Here is a 16,582-nt window from a genome sequence, read left to right as displayed (position 1 = left end):
GACTTCCAAAATTAAAACTGATTTCAGCAAACTTATAATCGAACTGAAGGTCTCGAAAATATGAACCCAACGACACCAAATTCGACTCCATCCGAGCCCAAATGGGTCTAATTACAGACCCAAAGTATATTTGGAGAGTTAAAACTTTAAATTGGATGACCAAATGACTTCCAAACGTGACATGCTTATAGTCGAATCGAGCGGCTTGACAAGATGAATCCAACAAGCCCAAGATCACTTGATTCTGACATCACTAAAACATTCAAAGGTCTAATAAACGGTCCATGATCAATGGAATCAACATTGGTCGTCCATTCAAACCACTCTCAACTTATCCTTAATTTTCCACCTATTTACTGGTCATGTTACTATTAAAAAACTATAAATAAACCCCTCATGCAAGCAAGAAGAGAAAAAAAGAGAGAAGAAGAAGAGAAATCAATGCCACCAAGCTCTTCCTCGACCACCTCCTGGCACCATACTTAGACCCGGCCACAAACACCAGACTTCTTTCGGGCCACCAACTGAAGTCGGACTTCCACTTGACAACCGACTGACACTGGAGTTCTGCCTTGCTACCAATTGATGCTGGACTTCTGCCTGGCCACCAACTGATGTCGGACTTCCACCCAACCACTGACTACGGTCCTTTTGACTTCTGTCGTCATACTACGGTTCTTCCGACCTCTGCCGCCAGAATACTGTCTTTCCGACCTCCGTCACCTGACTATAGTCTTTCCGACCTTCATCTCCAAATAACGGTCCTTTCGACCTTTATCTCCAAACTACCATCTTTCCGACCTCTGTTGCCCATCAACTACATTCCTTCCAACCTCCGTCGCTAGCCGAATAAGGTCTTTCTGACCAGTGTCACCTGAATACGATTTTTTTGATCTCCGTCACCAGCCGACTATGATCATGCCGACCAAACGAACATATTAGTTATAATTCTTCCAATTTCCACTATGTAATGCACTCTGCATGATATATATTTGCTACATCAAACCAGGCATTCCCTCCAATGAAGGGCCTCATTTATAATCAACTGCCAATTCTAGTATATTCATTCAAATTCGACTAGGCCTGATGGTTTTTCTCTTTTTCAGGATTTTTGACATAAAAATCTTGGTACCTCTTATAAATACTGCACCATACCTTTTTATCCGATTGTGTCCTAGATCTTCGTACAAAGCTAATAGTTAAACTTTATATTTCTCTACCACCACGAATATTGCAGGATGCAACAAAACTATAAATTATTAAAATTTCATTTTATTTCATTATCTTTCCATCAACAAAAAGAAAACCTGGGAGTCTGAAACACATTGATTATAAGCAACTATTCCCCAAAGAAAACTGGAATCGCATAATCAGCATAATCAGCAAATGTTTTACACAAAATCAGCCATGAAGCAATCGTTCAAATACCTACACATTTGAATCTCAGGCATCATAATATATGGATTCTGATACTGAATCTTGAAAGCTTACACAGAAATGGATGCTCAGACACAGCTCATCTTGGCCTGTTGGTTGAGAGCTTATGCTTTCAACTAAGAGGTCTTGATCGAGTCTTTGTGTATGCGTTGTGTGTGTGCGTTTGCCTTAAATGACCTAAATGTCCCAAAAAAAAAAAAATAATGTATTATTATTTCTTCCTCTTTCAAGAAAACAATAAAAAAATTTATTTTAATTTTTAACAACAATATCTCAATACCAAAAAATAAGGCTATCGCAGCACAATTTTTTTACTTATCATGGTGGTTATACTCGACACTAATTTCTTTGTAGCGGTTTTAAAACCGCTACACAACTGTTGTAATTATAATGCGATGCAATGACATTTTGCAGTAGTTTGGGCTGAAAAGTCTAGTTAAATTTAAAACTCACTAAAGCTTTCAATGCAAGGACTAAAGAATCAATATGATATGCTCAGTCTAATATAATCAATAGCAATTAATATAATTAATGACAAAATATTATTAATAAAACTTAATATGATCAATAATAAAAATAGCGAATCATTACAATGAATCTAAAATTCAATAATTTGTATAAAATTCAATATTTCCGTAAAATAATAATGCATAAATCATTCATAAATCACTAAAAGAATATATCTTATCTATTTATATGCATTATTTGTTTATGTATTATCAATGCAGTGCTTCTAATGAGAGAGAGAACAAAGAGAGGAGCATACGAGAAGTAATAATGAGTCAAGGTTAGGACATGATGTGACCTAATCCATCACTCATCAACAAATTAATGATGGAATTTTCATTGTTAAATCTTATAATGAAAAAATCTATTATCATTCTATCAGTAATTTATCGACAGAATTTTTATCAGTAGTTATTGAGGAAATTTTTTCTCTTTAAATTGGCTATTTTTGTAGTTGAGAATGAGAAATTACTCTTCATGTTAATGTGAACGATCTTGTGATTAGTTAAGCTCTTGTTGCTCTTGGTAATGATAAATTGACTTGTCCATATGGTTACAATTCATAATGATAGTTGGAAGACTATGAATCCCCAATTTATTTAAGCTACTTAGTACCTTGTCAAGACCTCTAAAATGTTAATTAATCGAAGCTTTATAGTTGACCCGTTATTAAAAAATGGGTTATCGATATGGCTGTCAAAACCTGGTCGCGGGTCGGGATCGGGTCCAACCCAAAATTGACCCGACACTGTTCAACCCGACCCAAACCCGACCCGTTTTTGCAAACGGGTCGGTTTTCCGAACCCGACCCGATTCGGATATATTTTATTAAATTTTTTTATGTAATTCAATTTATTTAAATCTAAATCAAATTAAGGTAAGATTTACTTTGATTAACTTAAAATAAATCAAGATTAATTTAATTTGGGCAATAATGTTTATAATTTTTTGAAATGTCATTTACTTATTTCATAAAAATCCATTAAAACTTTCCTAAATTAATTAAAAATGGGTCAAATCGGGTTGATTTCGGGTTTCCGGGTCAACCCGAACCTGACCCGGTTTTACAAACCGGTTCGGGTTCGGGTTGACCCGAACCCGAAATTTTCGGGTCGGGTCAAATATTGACACCCCTAGTTATCGGATTGCATTCGGTTCATTGGACAGGTCGGATTCAAGTTCCCATTTTTGCTCTGTTTATTAAACCAATCAGGTTCGGATTGATGGAATTTATGTTAGATCAATTTCGAGTCTAATCTGAATTTGACTCATTAACCTATTTTGACATCTTCTCTGAATTTGTGGTTGAAGACCTTATATTTATATATATAAAATTCTCAGTATATTAACTTATATTTTTCAAGAAACACTCAAATGTTAGCCGCTTCTCTCAAAAAAACCAAATTAAAATTTTCTCTACAAAAAAGAGAATGAAAATTTGTCAAAAATCTTTTGTTCTTTATCAAAAGTTTTGTCTTTTTTGTACAGAAAGAAGCATTTGTGACCTTAGTATATATTTTCTTTACTGTATTAGCTGTATATTCGCATCTCAAAGTTAATGAGGATTCTATAGTGTTTTATGCTTATACAAATTGTCTCATCTATATAGGAATGTCAATAGCTTTTATTTAATTTGAAAATAATTTGCACGTTGAACTTATTCCATTAATTAGTTGTTAATGGGAGGTGGGGAAAGAGTTATTCACCTATTTAATAATAATAACTTGAATTTTATTAAATTATTGATTATTTATTTGAAGCATTTAGGCCAATTTTGACAATGGGAGTAATGATCATATAAAGATAAAATATTTCACTAAGACTTTGTTTGGGACAACTGTCTTCCTGCTTCTTAAAGCTATTTTTAATTAAAAAAAAATTTAAATTTTGTACTAAAAAAGTGCTTTAAGAAGCAGGAAGAAAGTCGTCCCAAACAAAGCCTAAGTTCTAAAAGAGTTATACATCAAAATTTACTTTTGATACATATAATTATAATGATAGAGATATTACTTTCTCTACGTGAATAAGTGAAAAAGATCACAGGTAGTTGCTATGAAAATGAGGGGCTAAATGAAAAGAAGAAGACCATGTTATTGTTGCTATTATCGTCTTTCTTTCTTAACTAAAAGAGCTTTTCCTTACTAAGGTTATAAGATTGAGCTCCTCTTCCCCTTCTTCCTCTTCCTCTTATTTGATTGCAATTTTAGATACTTCAACACAATGGAATCATATGCTTATATAGAGCTTAGAGGTGGTAGGTTGTTTATGCTTGAATTTATCATATAGATGGAAGTAGGAATCATGATATAAAAGTTAGATAAAGGAAGGTGGGTAACAAATTTATAGGAGGTAGGTAGGTAACATTTATGAGCTATATATATAGAAAATTTATCTTCATATCCTAACAATCTCTCACTTTGAGATGAAACTTTGAACTACCTACTTAGTGGTTTGTGTTTGAATGTCTCTCTCTAGAGTACCTCCATGTTATCATTAATGTAAGTTAACTAAGGGTTTGCAAAGCCTCATGTTTTTAGTAGGTACTATTTTGGTGAGCATATTGATAGGGTTTTTTGCTCCTTTGATTTTGATAAGTTGTTAAATATCTTCTTCAAGTAGCACTACAGGAAAATCGTATATTTCCAGCTGAATCTCCGACGAAAATTCTATTTTCAGGTTGATTTTGAAAATTTTCAGCATATTTCTGACGAAAATGTTTTCGACGGTAAATCAAGCGTCGAAAATTAATAATAATTTAAATAAATTATTAAATGAATAATTAATTAAAATAAGTTATTTAGTTTATAATAAATTAATTATTAATTTATTAACATTTTATATTATTTAAAAATACATTAAAACAATATGAATAAGATTTCATTATCTTCCTTGTTTTCTAATTCAAGATAAGATCAATTTACATTATTTTTTTTCAATTAAAAATTAAACTAATCATATGATATAGGCCATTAATACGATTAAGTTTAATTCAAATGATCAAACCACATAATAATTATCTTAATTAGATTAATTTAAATTTGAACATATTATATTGAATGATAAGATAATAGATTTCTTAAAATAATATAATTAGACACAAAAAATTATGGGATGATGAGATGTAGTTTATATTTAACTAATTTTATTGTACAATATGGATCATATTATATGATCTCAGAAAACTCTATTTTCTATAAAATTAGGATTTTAACCTAATAGCACTTAATATAAATATATTTTAATTCCCTAAAATGTTTGTGATAGTAGATAAAAAATGAAAATCAACAAAAGAGATGGGAGAGAAGAAATTTTATTAGAGAAATTATCATTTTAATTTAAAAAATTTTGGGTGAGATTTTTCCTCTTGCTTGTGCACTTGCTTGCCTGGTTATAGATGAATGGAGAGGTATAGAAGTTCTCTATTACGTCTTAAAGAGATGAATTTATCTGCCTAGTTATTGCCAAAGGAGAGGGTAATAAAATTTTAAGTAGGAGGATCACTAGAGGAAAAACATTTTTTTTGCGACGGATTTGTGATGGAAAATTTTGATGATTTTTTTTTTGTGGCAAAATTGCAGCGGAATATCCACCGCACATTTGCAATGAAAAATCCGTCGCAAATCTGCCGCATACTTGTGACTGAGTAAGCATCAGTTCCATTTGTTATGTTTCTTCGCCTACTTCGATTTCAACTCTGGCACTTCTTAGTCCCCTTCGACGACGTTCCTTCTCATGGCCTTCGACGAATTCGCCACCACCTTGCATTGTCTCCACCTTCGATGACGTTCCTTCTCGTCGCATCTGAAGTCACACCTCTTCTCTTATCGTTCTTCTCTCACATCCAAATTCACACCTCCTTTGCGCTCACGGGAGCTTGTTCATTGCGACGGTATCCATCTTTCCTTTTGCATGCTCGAAAAGTTTAATTTATGTTATATTTGTGTGTGTTTTTATGTGTTAAATGTGTTGTTTTAATTATTTGTGTGTAGGAAAAACTCAAAAATGACAAAAAAATCTAAAGAAGAGTATATCGCCGCGTCGTCCGACATTTCCATGCAGCAATGCAATCTTCCACACTGCCGAGGCTCCACACTTGGACATTGAAGTGTCATGTTCACTGTCTTTAAGCGCCGTGACATCAAAATGATCAGCTTGGCAACATCATGTTCACTATCTTCAAGTGACACGGTGGCACAATCTATCAGGCCTTGGTGCTAAATCTGTTATCATGTGCCACAATGATTGAAAGTCATCAGCATCACGACATAGCAATTGTAACTTCCAAGGAACTCAATCTTTCAATGAAGCCACGCGGCTGTACCCATTAAGTAATTGTTTCACATTAGCAAGCTCCATGCCGATGCAAAAAGTATAGTGCTGAAGTGTTTTTATTTTAAAAGCACTATGTTTGTTATCTTATATATCATTGATGCTATTTTTTCACTTGTCTGATTTCAGTACTTGTCTGATTACTTCTTTAGATCTCTCTTAGAGTCGATTCTAAGGGAGGCTAAAGAAGTGCTAGATATAATCATTATAGTATTTAATCAATGTTCGTTTGAGCAAATATGTATGTTAAGGAAGGAGTGTAGATGAGATACATTGATCCTTTATAGTGATACCACTCTCTTGTATTTTTGTTCTTCCATGATTTCAATGAAAATAAGTTTGCTTATGTTTTCTTTCATGTCTGACTAATTCTCTAGTTTTAAATTGATGATATATATAACTTATTAAAAACTAATGAAGATAATTATGCTATAAAGTTAAATGATATTTTCAATATTTTTTTGCTATTTATTTAATGCACATAGTGGTCATATGTGTAGTTAAAATCTAGTGTGATGTATAATCTCGATGGAGGAATATATGGACAACTATGAATATTGAATTAGTATATTTGCATACCTAGACATAAGGTTGTTTGTTAGTTGCACCATCATCTTAGAAATAACATCTCGTGTTGAAATCTCTTGCTCTTATTGAAAAACAAAAGAAAATAAAATGTTCATTCATTGATTTTATTTTGTTAAATAATACAAATATTTCTAGTTCAAAATTTTAAATTATTTTAGTATTGAATTATACACTAGTTCATCCGGTCCTCACCCCACTCTTGGGTGTAGGGCTCCAAACGAACCGAATCGAGCCGAGTATTTATGTGTGTTCATGTTTGAGTTCATTTATTATTGGCTTGTTCAAGTTCGGTTCATATTTGATTCGAGCTTTATTATTTATGTTCACGTTTGGTTCGTTTAAATTAATGGAGTTCATTTTTGGTTCATGTTCGCTTCATTTAGTGCTTATCGAGCTTTAAACAAACAAGTCTTAAGGAGCTCTATTCGTGAACATATTTAGCGAATTTTTTAAAACTATCACACAAACATGTTCATGAAAAAATCTAACGAGTATTCTTGAGCTATCAAATAAGCAAGATCTAACGATGTAATATAATAAATTAGCAATTGTAAGCAAATTAAAAATGCAACATATATTATAATATTTAATTAATTTAAAATTTATTAATAAAAATAATTATATCATTATGTTATAATAAATTAAAATATTTATATTATGTATATTTATCAATTTTATAATTAAGTATTAATCTAGTTTTTATCGAGCTTATTAATTATGAGTTCTAAATTGGACACGAATCGAACTTAATGTCGAGCATGTTCATGAGCTTCAACTGATGTTGTTCATGAACATAAATGAACCTAACACATTAGTGTTCAAGCTTGTTTATTTAATAATCATCTCTGGTATTATTGGGGGTTTTTATTACTTATGTTGGTGGATGCTGGTGTATTGTGGAGTGTTGAGAGGTTGGATTTGGGCTATTTTTAATGCTTCTCTTTGGTTTGTCTTTTGCTGTACTAACTGGTTGTTAATTTCTTCTAGGAAGACATTAATTTTCATGGGTGGTACTCTTCTCCTCCTTGTATTTGTCCCTTTTTGTTCTATTTTTTGGGTGCTTTTCCTTTTTTTATTTTGCAGGATCCGTTTTGTGCTGCTTATTGCTTCATTCAGTTTTGGATCAGGGAGCTTAAGCTGAGTGCTGATTTGGATTGTCTCCCCATTTTTTGGGTGTTCCGCCTTGAGCACCGTAGAATGTATCTAGGTCTTCTTGTACTTTGGCTTAGCAGGGACCTTAAGCTTTTAGGATTTTTTGTTTTTTTTTTTTTTTTTTGTCAAGCTTATTCATGAGTTCTAAATTGAACATGAACTGAGCTTCGTATCGAGCTTAATGTCGAGCATGTTCACGAACTTCAATTGATGTTATTCATGAACATAAATGAACCGAACACATTAGTGTTCAAGCTTGTTTATTTAAGAATCAAGAATTAAAATGTTGTTAATGTTTGTTTGTTTAGTTAGTTAAATGATCGCAAACGAGCTTTAATCGAATCGAGCAACGAATAGCTCGTCGAATGTTTGGTTCGCTTATAGCCCTACTTGGGTGTGTCGAACACTTCAAACGAAGCTTTTTAATCTTACAAAGTTATTAAATATATTAGATTTATTTTTGATAAGATAATTCCATACTAACACTTCTTTGCTTTTTTAAAATACAATTTTCATAGAATTTAGATTCAACAAATATTGAATTTAAAAAGCATGAAATGTGTCTTATATTACTAAACTTTTGTTTACCTTAAATTATAGTTTGGATTACCACATCATCAACTCCCATAGTATTTAGGAGTTCATATTCAACAAGAAATACTTTGCCATACTTTTTCATAGAATAATATGTCATTAGATTTTTATTAGAAGAATAATATAATGATATAACTGAATCTAACATCTATGATACCATTGGATTATCAACACTGAGAATAAATGCATCTTGAATTTCTTCTATTACAAAATTCATAGTTTCTTCCTTTTGTTTTATCCATATTCTTGCTTTCTTTACAACAATCCTTCATAATGATATGCATATTGGTTCTTAATTCATAAGTTAGACAACTATTATAAGTTTACTTAAACCAAAATTTAGATGGCCTCATGTTTCAATCAAAGATCCATACTCAATTAATGAATTTTATAATAATGTATTAGTTACCTCCTATTTATGTAAGCTTAAGTCTTTGAGTCAAGAATAATGACATACAAAACATTGCACTATGCAACTAATTAAAGATTAACATTTGTAGTAATTAAGACCGCCATGGGGTTATGAAGTGGATTGGCAGCTCTTCTTAGGGATTAAAGGGCGGAGCCCTTCAACCCCTAAAATGATATGTAATCTTTATTCTTTCTTACGATCCTTGATCCAAGCAAACTTTTGTACATAAAGTTATAATTTTAAACAAAAAATATTAGATCTGATCATTCCTTAGATATCAACATGCACCTGAACAAAAAGTTGTGAAACAAATAAAGTCTCATCAATCATAATTTTCTCATTCCTTGCAATATATATATATATATTAAAGACGCCAAAAAAGCCTAAAAGCCTTATTTGGACCTAAAATATAATCCAAATGTATGTGCAAGGTACGCTATAGCTTACCACTTGATCACCATTCTTCTCCTCCAGTCACTATTTGGCGAGCCTTTGTTGTTAATACGAACTCTTGCTCTGTGCTTTGACACTATCCTATATAGGTTGCAGTAAAAATTTCCTTTGTTAGGCACTAGCCTAGCGTTAGATATTGTTATATGTTGGCAGAACAACAATCCCCCCTTTGTAGGCTCATGTTCATCTCTTTAAAGAGGTTTAATAATGTCTTATATATATAAGCAAAACTATAGTTTACCCTTCGTAAGCTATCATTATACTCTATAAATATTACTAATACTATAACATAAAGGAAAAATGTGAGTGAAAACCAAGGTTCACTATCTATCCAATGAGGACCCAATCTTTCAATTGAAAAGGGATCGACTATTCCCATATGGATGGATTGGATTTGAGATAGAAAGATTTTCTTAACCTTTTAAAGCATTTTATTTTTTGTATGTTCAATTGCTCTCAAAATTTCATATTAATGATGAGTGAATTGAATACCAATTCAACATCACATACTTAATGTGGCAATACGGAATTTATGATGAGAATATCTCAACCAAAAAAATCAATAACTCATATGAAACTTTAGATTTTTTTTTTTTCATTTTTAAATGATTTTTTTTTTTGTATTTTTTCCAATTTTTTGGAATACTTTTTATGTTGGAGACTCATGTGTATATATGTATATATTTCTAAAAAATTATATAATCAATAAAACTTTCAGCTTTAATTTTTTGAGAGATTTTTAAATTTTTTGATCTACTGATGTTGAAATTACGATGCTTATATCTTTGGTGATTTTTTTTAATCAAATCAATTGTATAAGTTTTTCAAAGTTTTATAAATGTTGATAACATCTCCATCAAAATTTAAATTTGTGTATGTAAAAATACTATCATTTTTTGCAATGAATAGTAATATTGAATTTGTTATTTTTCTCATTGCAATAATTCATAAATTTTATATGACTTATTTATTTGTCAAAATTGTCAAAATAATTTTATAGAAGATCGATGTGTTCATTAAAAAAAAAATCTTCACATAATATTTTTTCTAAAAATATTATTGAATGGCTATTGGTCAATATTTTATGTGTTGTCATTATTGTCAAAAAATGCATTAAATGAATTAATAGTTTTTTGTCAATTTCTTGTAGTATATTATGACTTTTTTTCCACTTTTTTATCCTCTAAATTTTTAGATTATGAGCAAATAAAAATTTCAAAATTTGTTTTGACCTCCTCCCAAAGCATCTTCATAGAAAGAAATATGACTACTTCCATAAGATGATGGTCTAAGAAAATTACATGGAGTTACCAATGTTGATGTTGTTGTCTCTACCATGAATATTGATGTCAAATGGAATGTTACCCTGAATGAATAACATATATTTTATAAAAAGATAAATATCTTTAAGGTGAATATGAAAGGGGGTAAAAGCTAGATCAACTAGTAGGTTATTTGATTGAGCTATCAACCATAGTGACTTCTCTTTCTTTATGCTACCAAATGATTATGATGGGTTGAGAGAGGCACACAGAAAAAAATATCAAAGAGTGAAGAACTTAAAGCACATAAAGCTAATAACATATCTCTTGAGGAGGGGGATAAGATATTATAAGCTCAACTGTTAAAGGAGACAGAGGAGGAATAACATATTCAATTATAATAAAGGACTTCAAGAAATACTTGGCATATAGCATGATACAAGATCACATCCAAGAGGCTTGCGGCCATATATTTAACATAGAAGTAAATAACATAGAGCATTAATTCCTTCAAGAAGGTTTCATTTACATATTTTTTAGGAGACTTTATCTAGTTATCATAAGATTTTAGTCATGTTAAAAGAATATCTCCATCCTAGGCATTTTAAGGCTCCTTCCTTGATATATATGCAAGATGATAAAGAAAATGTGTCATATCTTCTTGTATGTGCCATGTATTTGGTTTATGCAAAAAAAAAAAAAAAATCAAGCACTAGAGAAAAATTAATAAAAACAATACTTTGAAAATTTTCCTTAGAATGGTTACCTAAGATAGATTGATATATAAAAAAATTATACTATACAATGATGTATCATCTTGTTCTATGTTCATGACAAATTAAAAATTTAGCAAGTTCAAATTAAGTGCTATGGAGAGTTCTTGAAAAGAAAGGAGTCAATAATGCTTATATTCAAAGCATTAAAGATATGTATGCAGGAGCTATTACTTGTGTTCAAACACAAGGTGGATTGACCAAGTATTTCCCTATTTCGGTTGGGTTACATCAAGGATCAGCCTTAAGCCCAAATCTTTTTGCTTTAGTCATGGATGTTCTCACTAGACATTTGCAAGAGGATGTACCTTGGTGTATGCTTTTTGCTGATGATATTCTTCTTGTTGACAAGACTAGAGAGGGAGTTGAAGGTAAACTTCAATTATGGAGGTCAACCTTAGAGTCTAAAGGTTTTCGCTTGAGTAGATCTAAAACAGAATATATGGAGTGTAATTTTAGTAGTAATAGACCTAGTGAGGGGATTGTGACTTTGGGTGATCAAGTCATTAATAAGAGTACACGTTTTAGATATCTTGGATCTATTGTTCAGAGTGATGGTGAAATAGATGGGGTTATTATCAGTAGAATTCAAGTTGGATGGTCGAAGTGGAGGAATGCATCGGGTTTGTTATGTGATAGAAATGTACCCCTCAAACTTAAGGGAAAATTCTATAAGATGGTAGTGAGGCCTGCAATGCTTTATGGTGCCGAATGTTGGCCTTTAAAAGAAAAGCATAATACTAAGTTAAGTGTGGCAGAGATGAGGATGCTCAGGTGGATGAGTGGCTTTACCCTTAGAGATAGGATACGAAATGAGCATATACGTGAAAAGGTTGGAGTAGCTCCAGTAGAAGATAAGATTAGAGAAAGTCGCCTTAGATGGTTTGGTCACATAAAACGGCGGCCTTGCGATGACCCGGTTAGGAGAGTAGAGGTATTAGATTTGACTTATGTTAAGAAAGGTAGGGGTAGACCTATAAAGACTTGGTTAGAAAATATTAGGAATGACCTTTCTTTATTAGATTTAAACGAGAATTTGACTTTTAATAGGACACAATGGAGAAAAATGATTCACGTAGCCGACCCCACGTAGTGGGATAAAGGCTTGATGTTGTTGTTGTTGTTGTTGTTGATCAAATTGTAATGTTTAGTAGAAAATTGAAAATAAAAATTTTATTATTAATTGTATTGTATGATGATAATTACATTATACAATCAGTTATATTAAAATTATAAAGTCGTCATACTCTCCTTTCATTAATAGGTGAATTCAAAAATTGAAATTATCATATATGATACAATTATAACGTATGATCCTAGGATCAAACTATACTATTAGGTCAAAATTTATAATAAACAATGCCATGCACTTTAAGGTTTCTAATCAAGCTATCTTATAAATAATTTTTTTTTTAAATCCTAAAACATGATTTTGTGATTAAGGATTATTGTAGTCTGAGAGTTTTTGGGAGAAAAAGTTTTTCTTTCTAATTCACTTTTTTTTTTTTTTTTTGAGATTTTGACCATTCAAAAAGAAATTATTGTATGAGATTTTACACCATTGGCTACTTTCACACAAAGTTTTATCATTGATCCTCTTATTTTAAAGTCTAAGCTCTAGTTTAAGTGCTTGTTGTGCTTTATTTATAAAAGGCCTATTAATCTTGTGAGTTTTTTTTTTTTTTTTTGTATGTTGTGGAATCTATTTGATAGGTTCGAGTAGTTGTATTTTTCAAGAGGGAAAAATCATGAATCGGTTTATCTAATATCCAATAATAGAGATAGGCTTCTCCATCTTACATGGAGCAAAATGAGAGATGTAATGGAAATCCCAAGAAGAGAACTTGAGTGGACATAGACCGATAGGCTCAACCACTATAATTCAAGTTTACTTCTTTTCTTTTTCACATTTTATTACTTTGTGCTACCTATTGATTTGTAATGATAATGTTTATCTATGCTCTCATGATATTTTGTAATATGATGAACATTGAAATTAAATTTGATCTTATTAAGAGGCAATCTACATCTTAAAATAAAACTAGAGTTTCATAATAATAATAATAACAATAATAAGAATAAGAATAACAACTACAACTAGAGCTCCATCCAACAATCCCTATATGTTAGTTGAAGCATGTTTGATCTTAGGCAAAAGTGCGACTTCCACCTCGAGGTCCTGACATTTCCAAAAGAAATTGTTCTTAATGCTAAGAATAATTTTTCTCTATTAAAACATCAATGGAGTTCAAAAGGCACAAACAAAGAGAATACATGCACCATAAAAATTAAGGCATCATCAACAATTATATAATCAACAAAAGGTGTTGTAATATTTGAGTAAACTCTATACTATATATTTTTTTAGACTAAGTTTTATCTGTGGGCAATACTAGAACATTATTTCACAACGTAAAATAGAACAAAAATGTAAGGGGAGGGAGAGGAAAAAATAATAATATATAGAGAGAAAATATGAGATTTCACTACATTGCAAATAATATAAGAGTTGATGCCCCAGTGACTTCATGTGTCAAAAATATCTTTTTACTTTCTATTTATAAGTTTAGGGGTTGGGCATTACAAATATAACTACTTCTAATCTACATAAAAATAAAATAAATGTTAATGTGCGTACATGAAGCGTGTAGCCCAAAATACATAAGAGTGCATGTGGACAATTATATGAATATATATCACCAGACTGACTTGCCAACTTGATGGTTGGGGGTGGGCCTATGCTTGCATGAGGGCCTCAAAATTTAATAAATTATTTCTAGTAATGATATTTTAGGTAATTCATCCTCTACTAACAACCCTATTTTTCCTAAATAAGAAAAACATTTTAAAAATTCATACAAGTTGTATAAGACACATCTTACACTTCTAAACTTTGTGTAAAGTAGAAAATTATACACAAGTTGCATAAGACACTACAATTTATACAAATTAATTTACTACTTTAGCATTAATTTTATCAGTTGCTACTGCTACAATTGAGATAGCATTTTCTACAATAAGAATTGTCAAACATTAATTGTGTAGTAAGATATGCGTGATTGGCTCAACGACTGTCTAGTGTCTTACATTAAAAAAAAATTTGTTCGATTTAATTCTCAATGAAATTATAACACAACATTATAAAAAAAATGCAAAACAAATTGATAAGCTTGTAATCATTAATTTTTCAATTTATCAATCATAATCAAATACAAAATATTGCTTTGAATTATGTATTTATTTATTTTTTTAATTTTAATCCATTTATATGAAAATTTTGCCCACCCTTAAATTTGAGTCTGGTTCCGCTCCTGTTGATGGCTGAAGTCTTCGTCCTTGCTTGAACTGAGCTCTTGGGATAGATTGATACACATTATCACATCTTAATTCTATGAAAATCTAGATGCCCTTCAACTAAATCAACAACAAATAGAACCTTACAAATCATAACATAGAACTTGCCAAAAAAAAAATATATATATTTTTAATTAAAGGTAAATATGCATAGAAAAGAAAACTTCACTATTTTCCAAAGCCTAAATGCCACCGGAAGTATCCAATTGGAAAGCGAATGCAACAAAGCGAAGCACCCCAAAAGTGATACACATAGCCGACCAACCCCCGACCACCACCCTCATCGTCGCCTTCATCACGCTAGAGCCACCAAAATAAGCTCCGGCGGCCCCGAACCCCGCCAGCCCCGCACTGCTCACCATCCACACCACCGCAAGCCTCGCCACCCACGACCCAATGAATCCACCGGCCAGCAGCGGAAGCATTGCCCCCAACGCAAACGACACAAACGACGCCCCCGCGGCTCTCGCCGGGCTCGGCATTTCACCTTCCTTCTTTGCCGCGTCCACATCGCCGTGATTCTTACGCTTAAGCTCAGCCACTTCGATGTCGTACTGCGAACAGACGGAAACGAACTCGCCGATGGCCATACTGAAAGCGCCGGCGAGGAGCCCGGCGAGACCGGAGGCGAGCATGAAATGAGCTGTTGCATTTAGGGCGCTGACTCCAATCATTAGGGAGGCGGTGGAGACGAGACCGTCGTTAGCGCCGAGGACTGCGGCGCGTACCCACTGTGCGCGGGCTGAGTAGTTGGTGGGAGCTGCCGGTTTCGGAGTGGTGGCGGAGGCGGGATCTTTCAGCGTAGATGGGATGGAGATTTGGACGATGGTCGGAATCTGAGGCTTCATCTGCATAGGCGAAGAAAATGGCGAGACTTTCGACGATACTGAAGTGCAGGGGACTGCGAACAAACTTCTTGGACTATTTGAATACATTATTTATTTATGTAATATTTGAATATCTCAATCATATAAAAATTTATTTTAATTTAAAATTAAATATTAATGATATTTATGTTGATATTTAACACCTAATATTTTGATTTGGCTCAACTTCTACAAAATTTTAAAAATATTAATAATATTGTCAACATAATTAAGAAAAAAATGAGTATGAGTGTAAATTATTGACCCAACCCGATTAAACAATCGTAACTCGATCTAAAAATTTTGAGTTCAGGTCGATCTGTTTTAAAAACAAATCGGGTTCAAGTTTCATTTTTTCACCCATTTGAAAAGTTGGGCAGAGACTGGTTTAACCCGCCAACTCAAATTTGACCAAGATTTGACCCAAAAATTGTTTGACCAAGCCGGTTCGCCTAGTCACCCCACATAAGCGCCTCATGCTGCACTTGCACACTCAAACAGTCTTGCTCGCGGCGAAGCTGCCTCGCCCTAGTCTGCTTGCACCGTTCCAGACACTCGAACCTGCACTCGTGCGCCCCTCGCCCTCACCCTCGCCCGCTCACAAGTCAAGCGATCCCGCCCTCACCCATAGTCGTGTAGTCCCGCACGCGGCCTGTGCTCAACACTCGTCTCTCGCACGTGTTGGTTAGTGGGCCGGATCGGGACATGTCACCCACCCCCATAACCCCCTTCGGGTTGGGTTCTAATCAGTTGAATTGGACCCGGGTCAATTCCGTACGTGTTCGACTCAAATCTGAATCGAATACCCATTTTGACACCCCTATGAATATGATATTGATACGGCATCACAAAATC

General features: G+C 32.7%; 1 protein-coding gene across 1 annotated transcript; it reads right to left on the bottom strand.

Annotated features, from left to right (window-relative positions):
* Positions 1 to 15,043: 15,043 nt before the first annotated feature.
* On the bottom strand, positions 15,044 to 15,715 carry LOC110113163 (vacuolar iron transporter homolog 2-like). The gene has a single exon (XM_020845611.1). The coding sequence runs from the start codon at positions 15,713 to 15,715 to the stop codon at positions 15,044 to 15,046; it is 672 nt and encodes a 223-aa protein (XP_020701270.1).
* Between the last annotated feature and the right edge of the window lie 867 nt (positions 15,716 to 16,582).

Source organism: Dendrobium catenatum, unplaced genomic scaffold, assembly GCF_001605985.2.
Source record: "Dendrobium catenatum unplaced genomic scaffold, ASM160598v2 fragScaff_scaffold_706, whole genome shotgun sequence".
NCBI classification, from domain to species: domain Eukaryota; kingdom Viridiplantae; phylum Streptophyta; class Magnoliopsida; order Asparagales; family Orchidaceae; genus Dendrobium; species Dendrobium catenatum.
Note: the sequence above shows the minus strand (reverse complement) of the source record. Positions and strands in the feature narration are given on the sequence as shown.

What these genes read in the sequence shown, in the direction of transcription:
- LOC110113163 (XM_020845611.1), bottom strand. Translation starts at nt 15,715, where the DNA reads ATGCAGATGAAGCCTCAGATTCCGACCATCGTCCAAATCTCCATCCCA.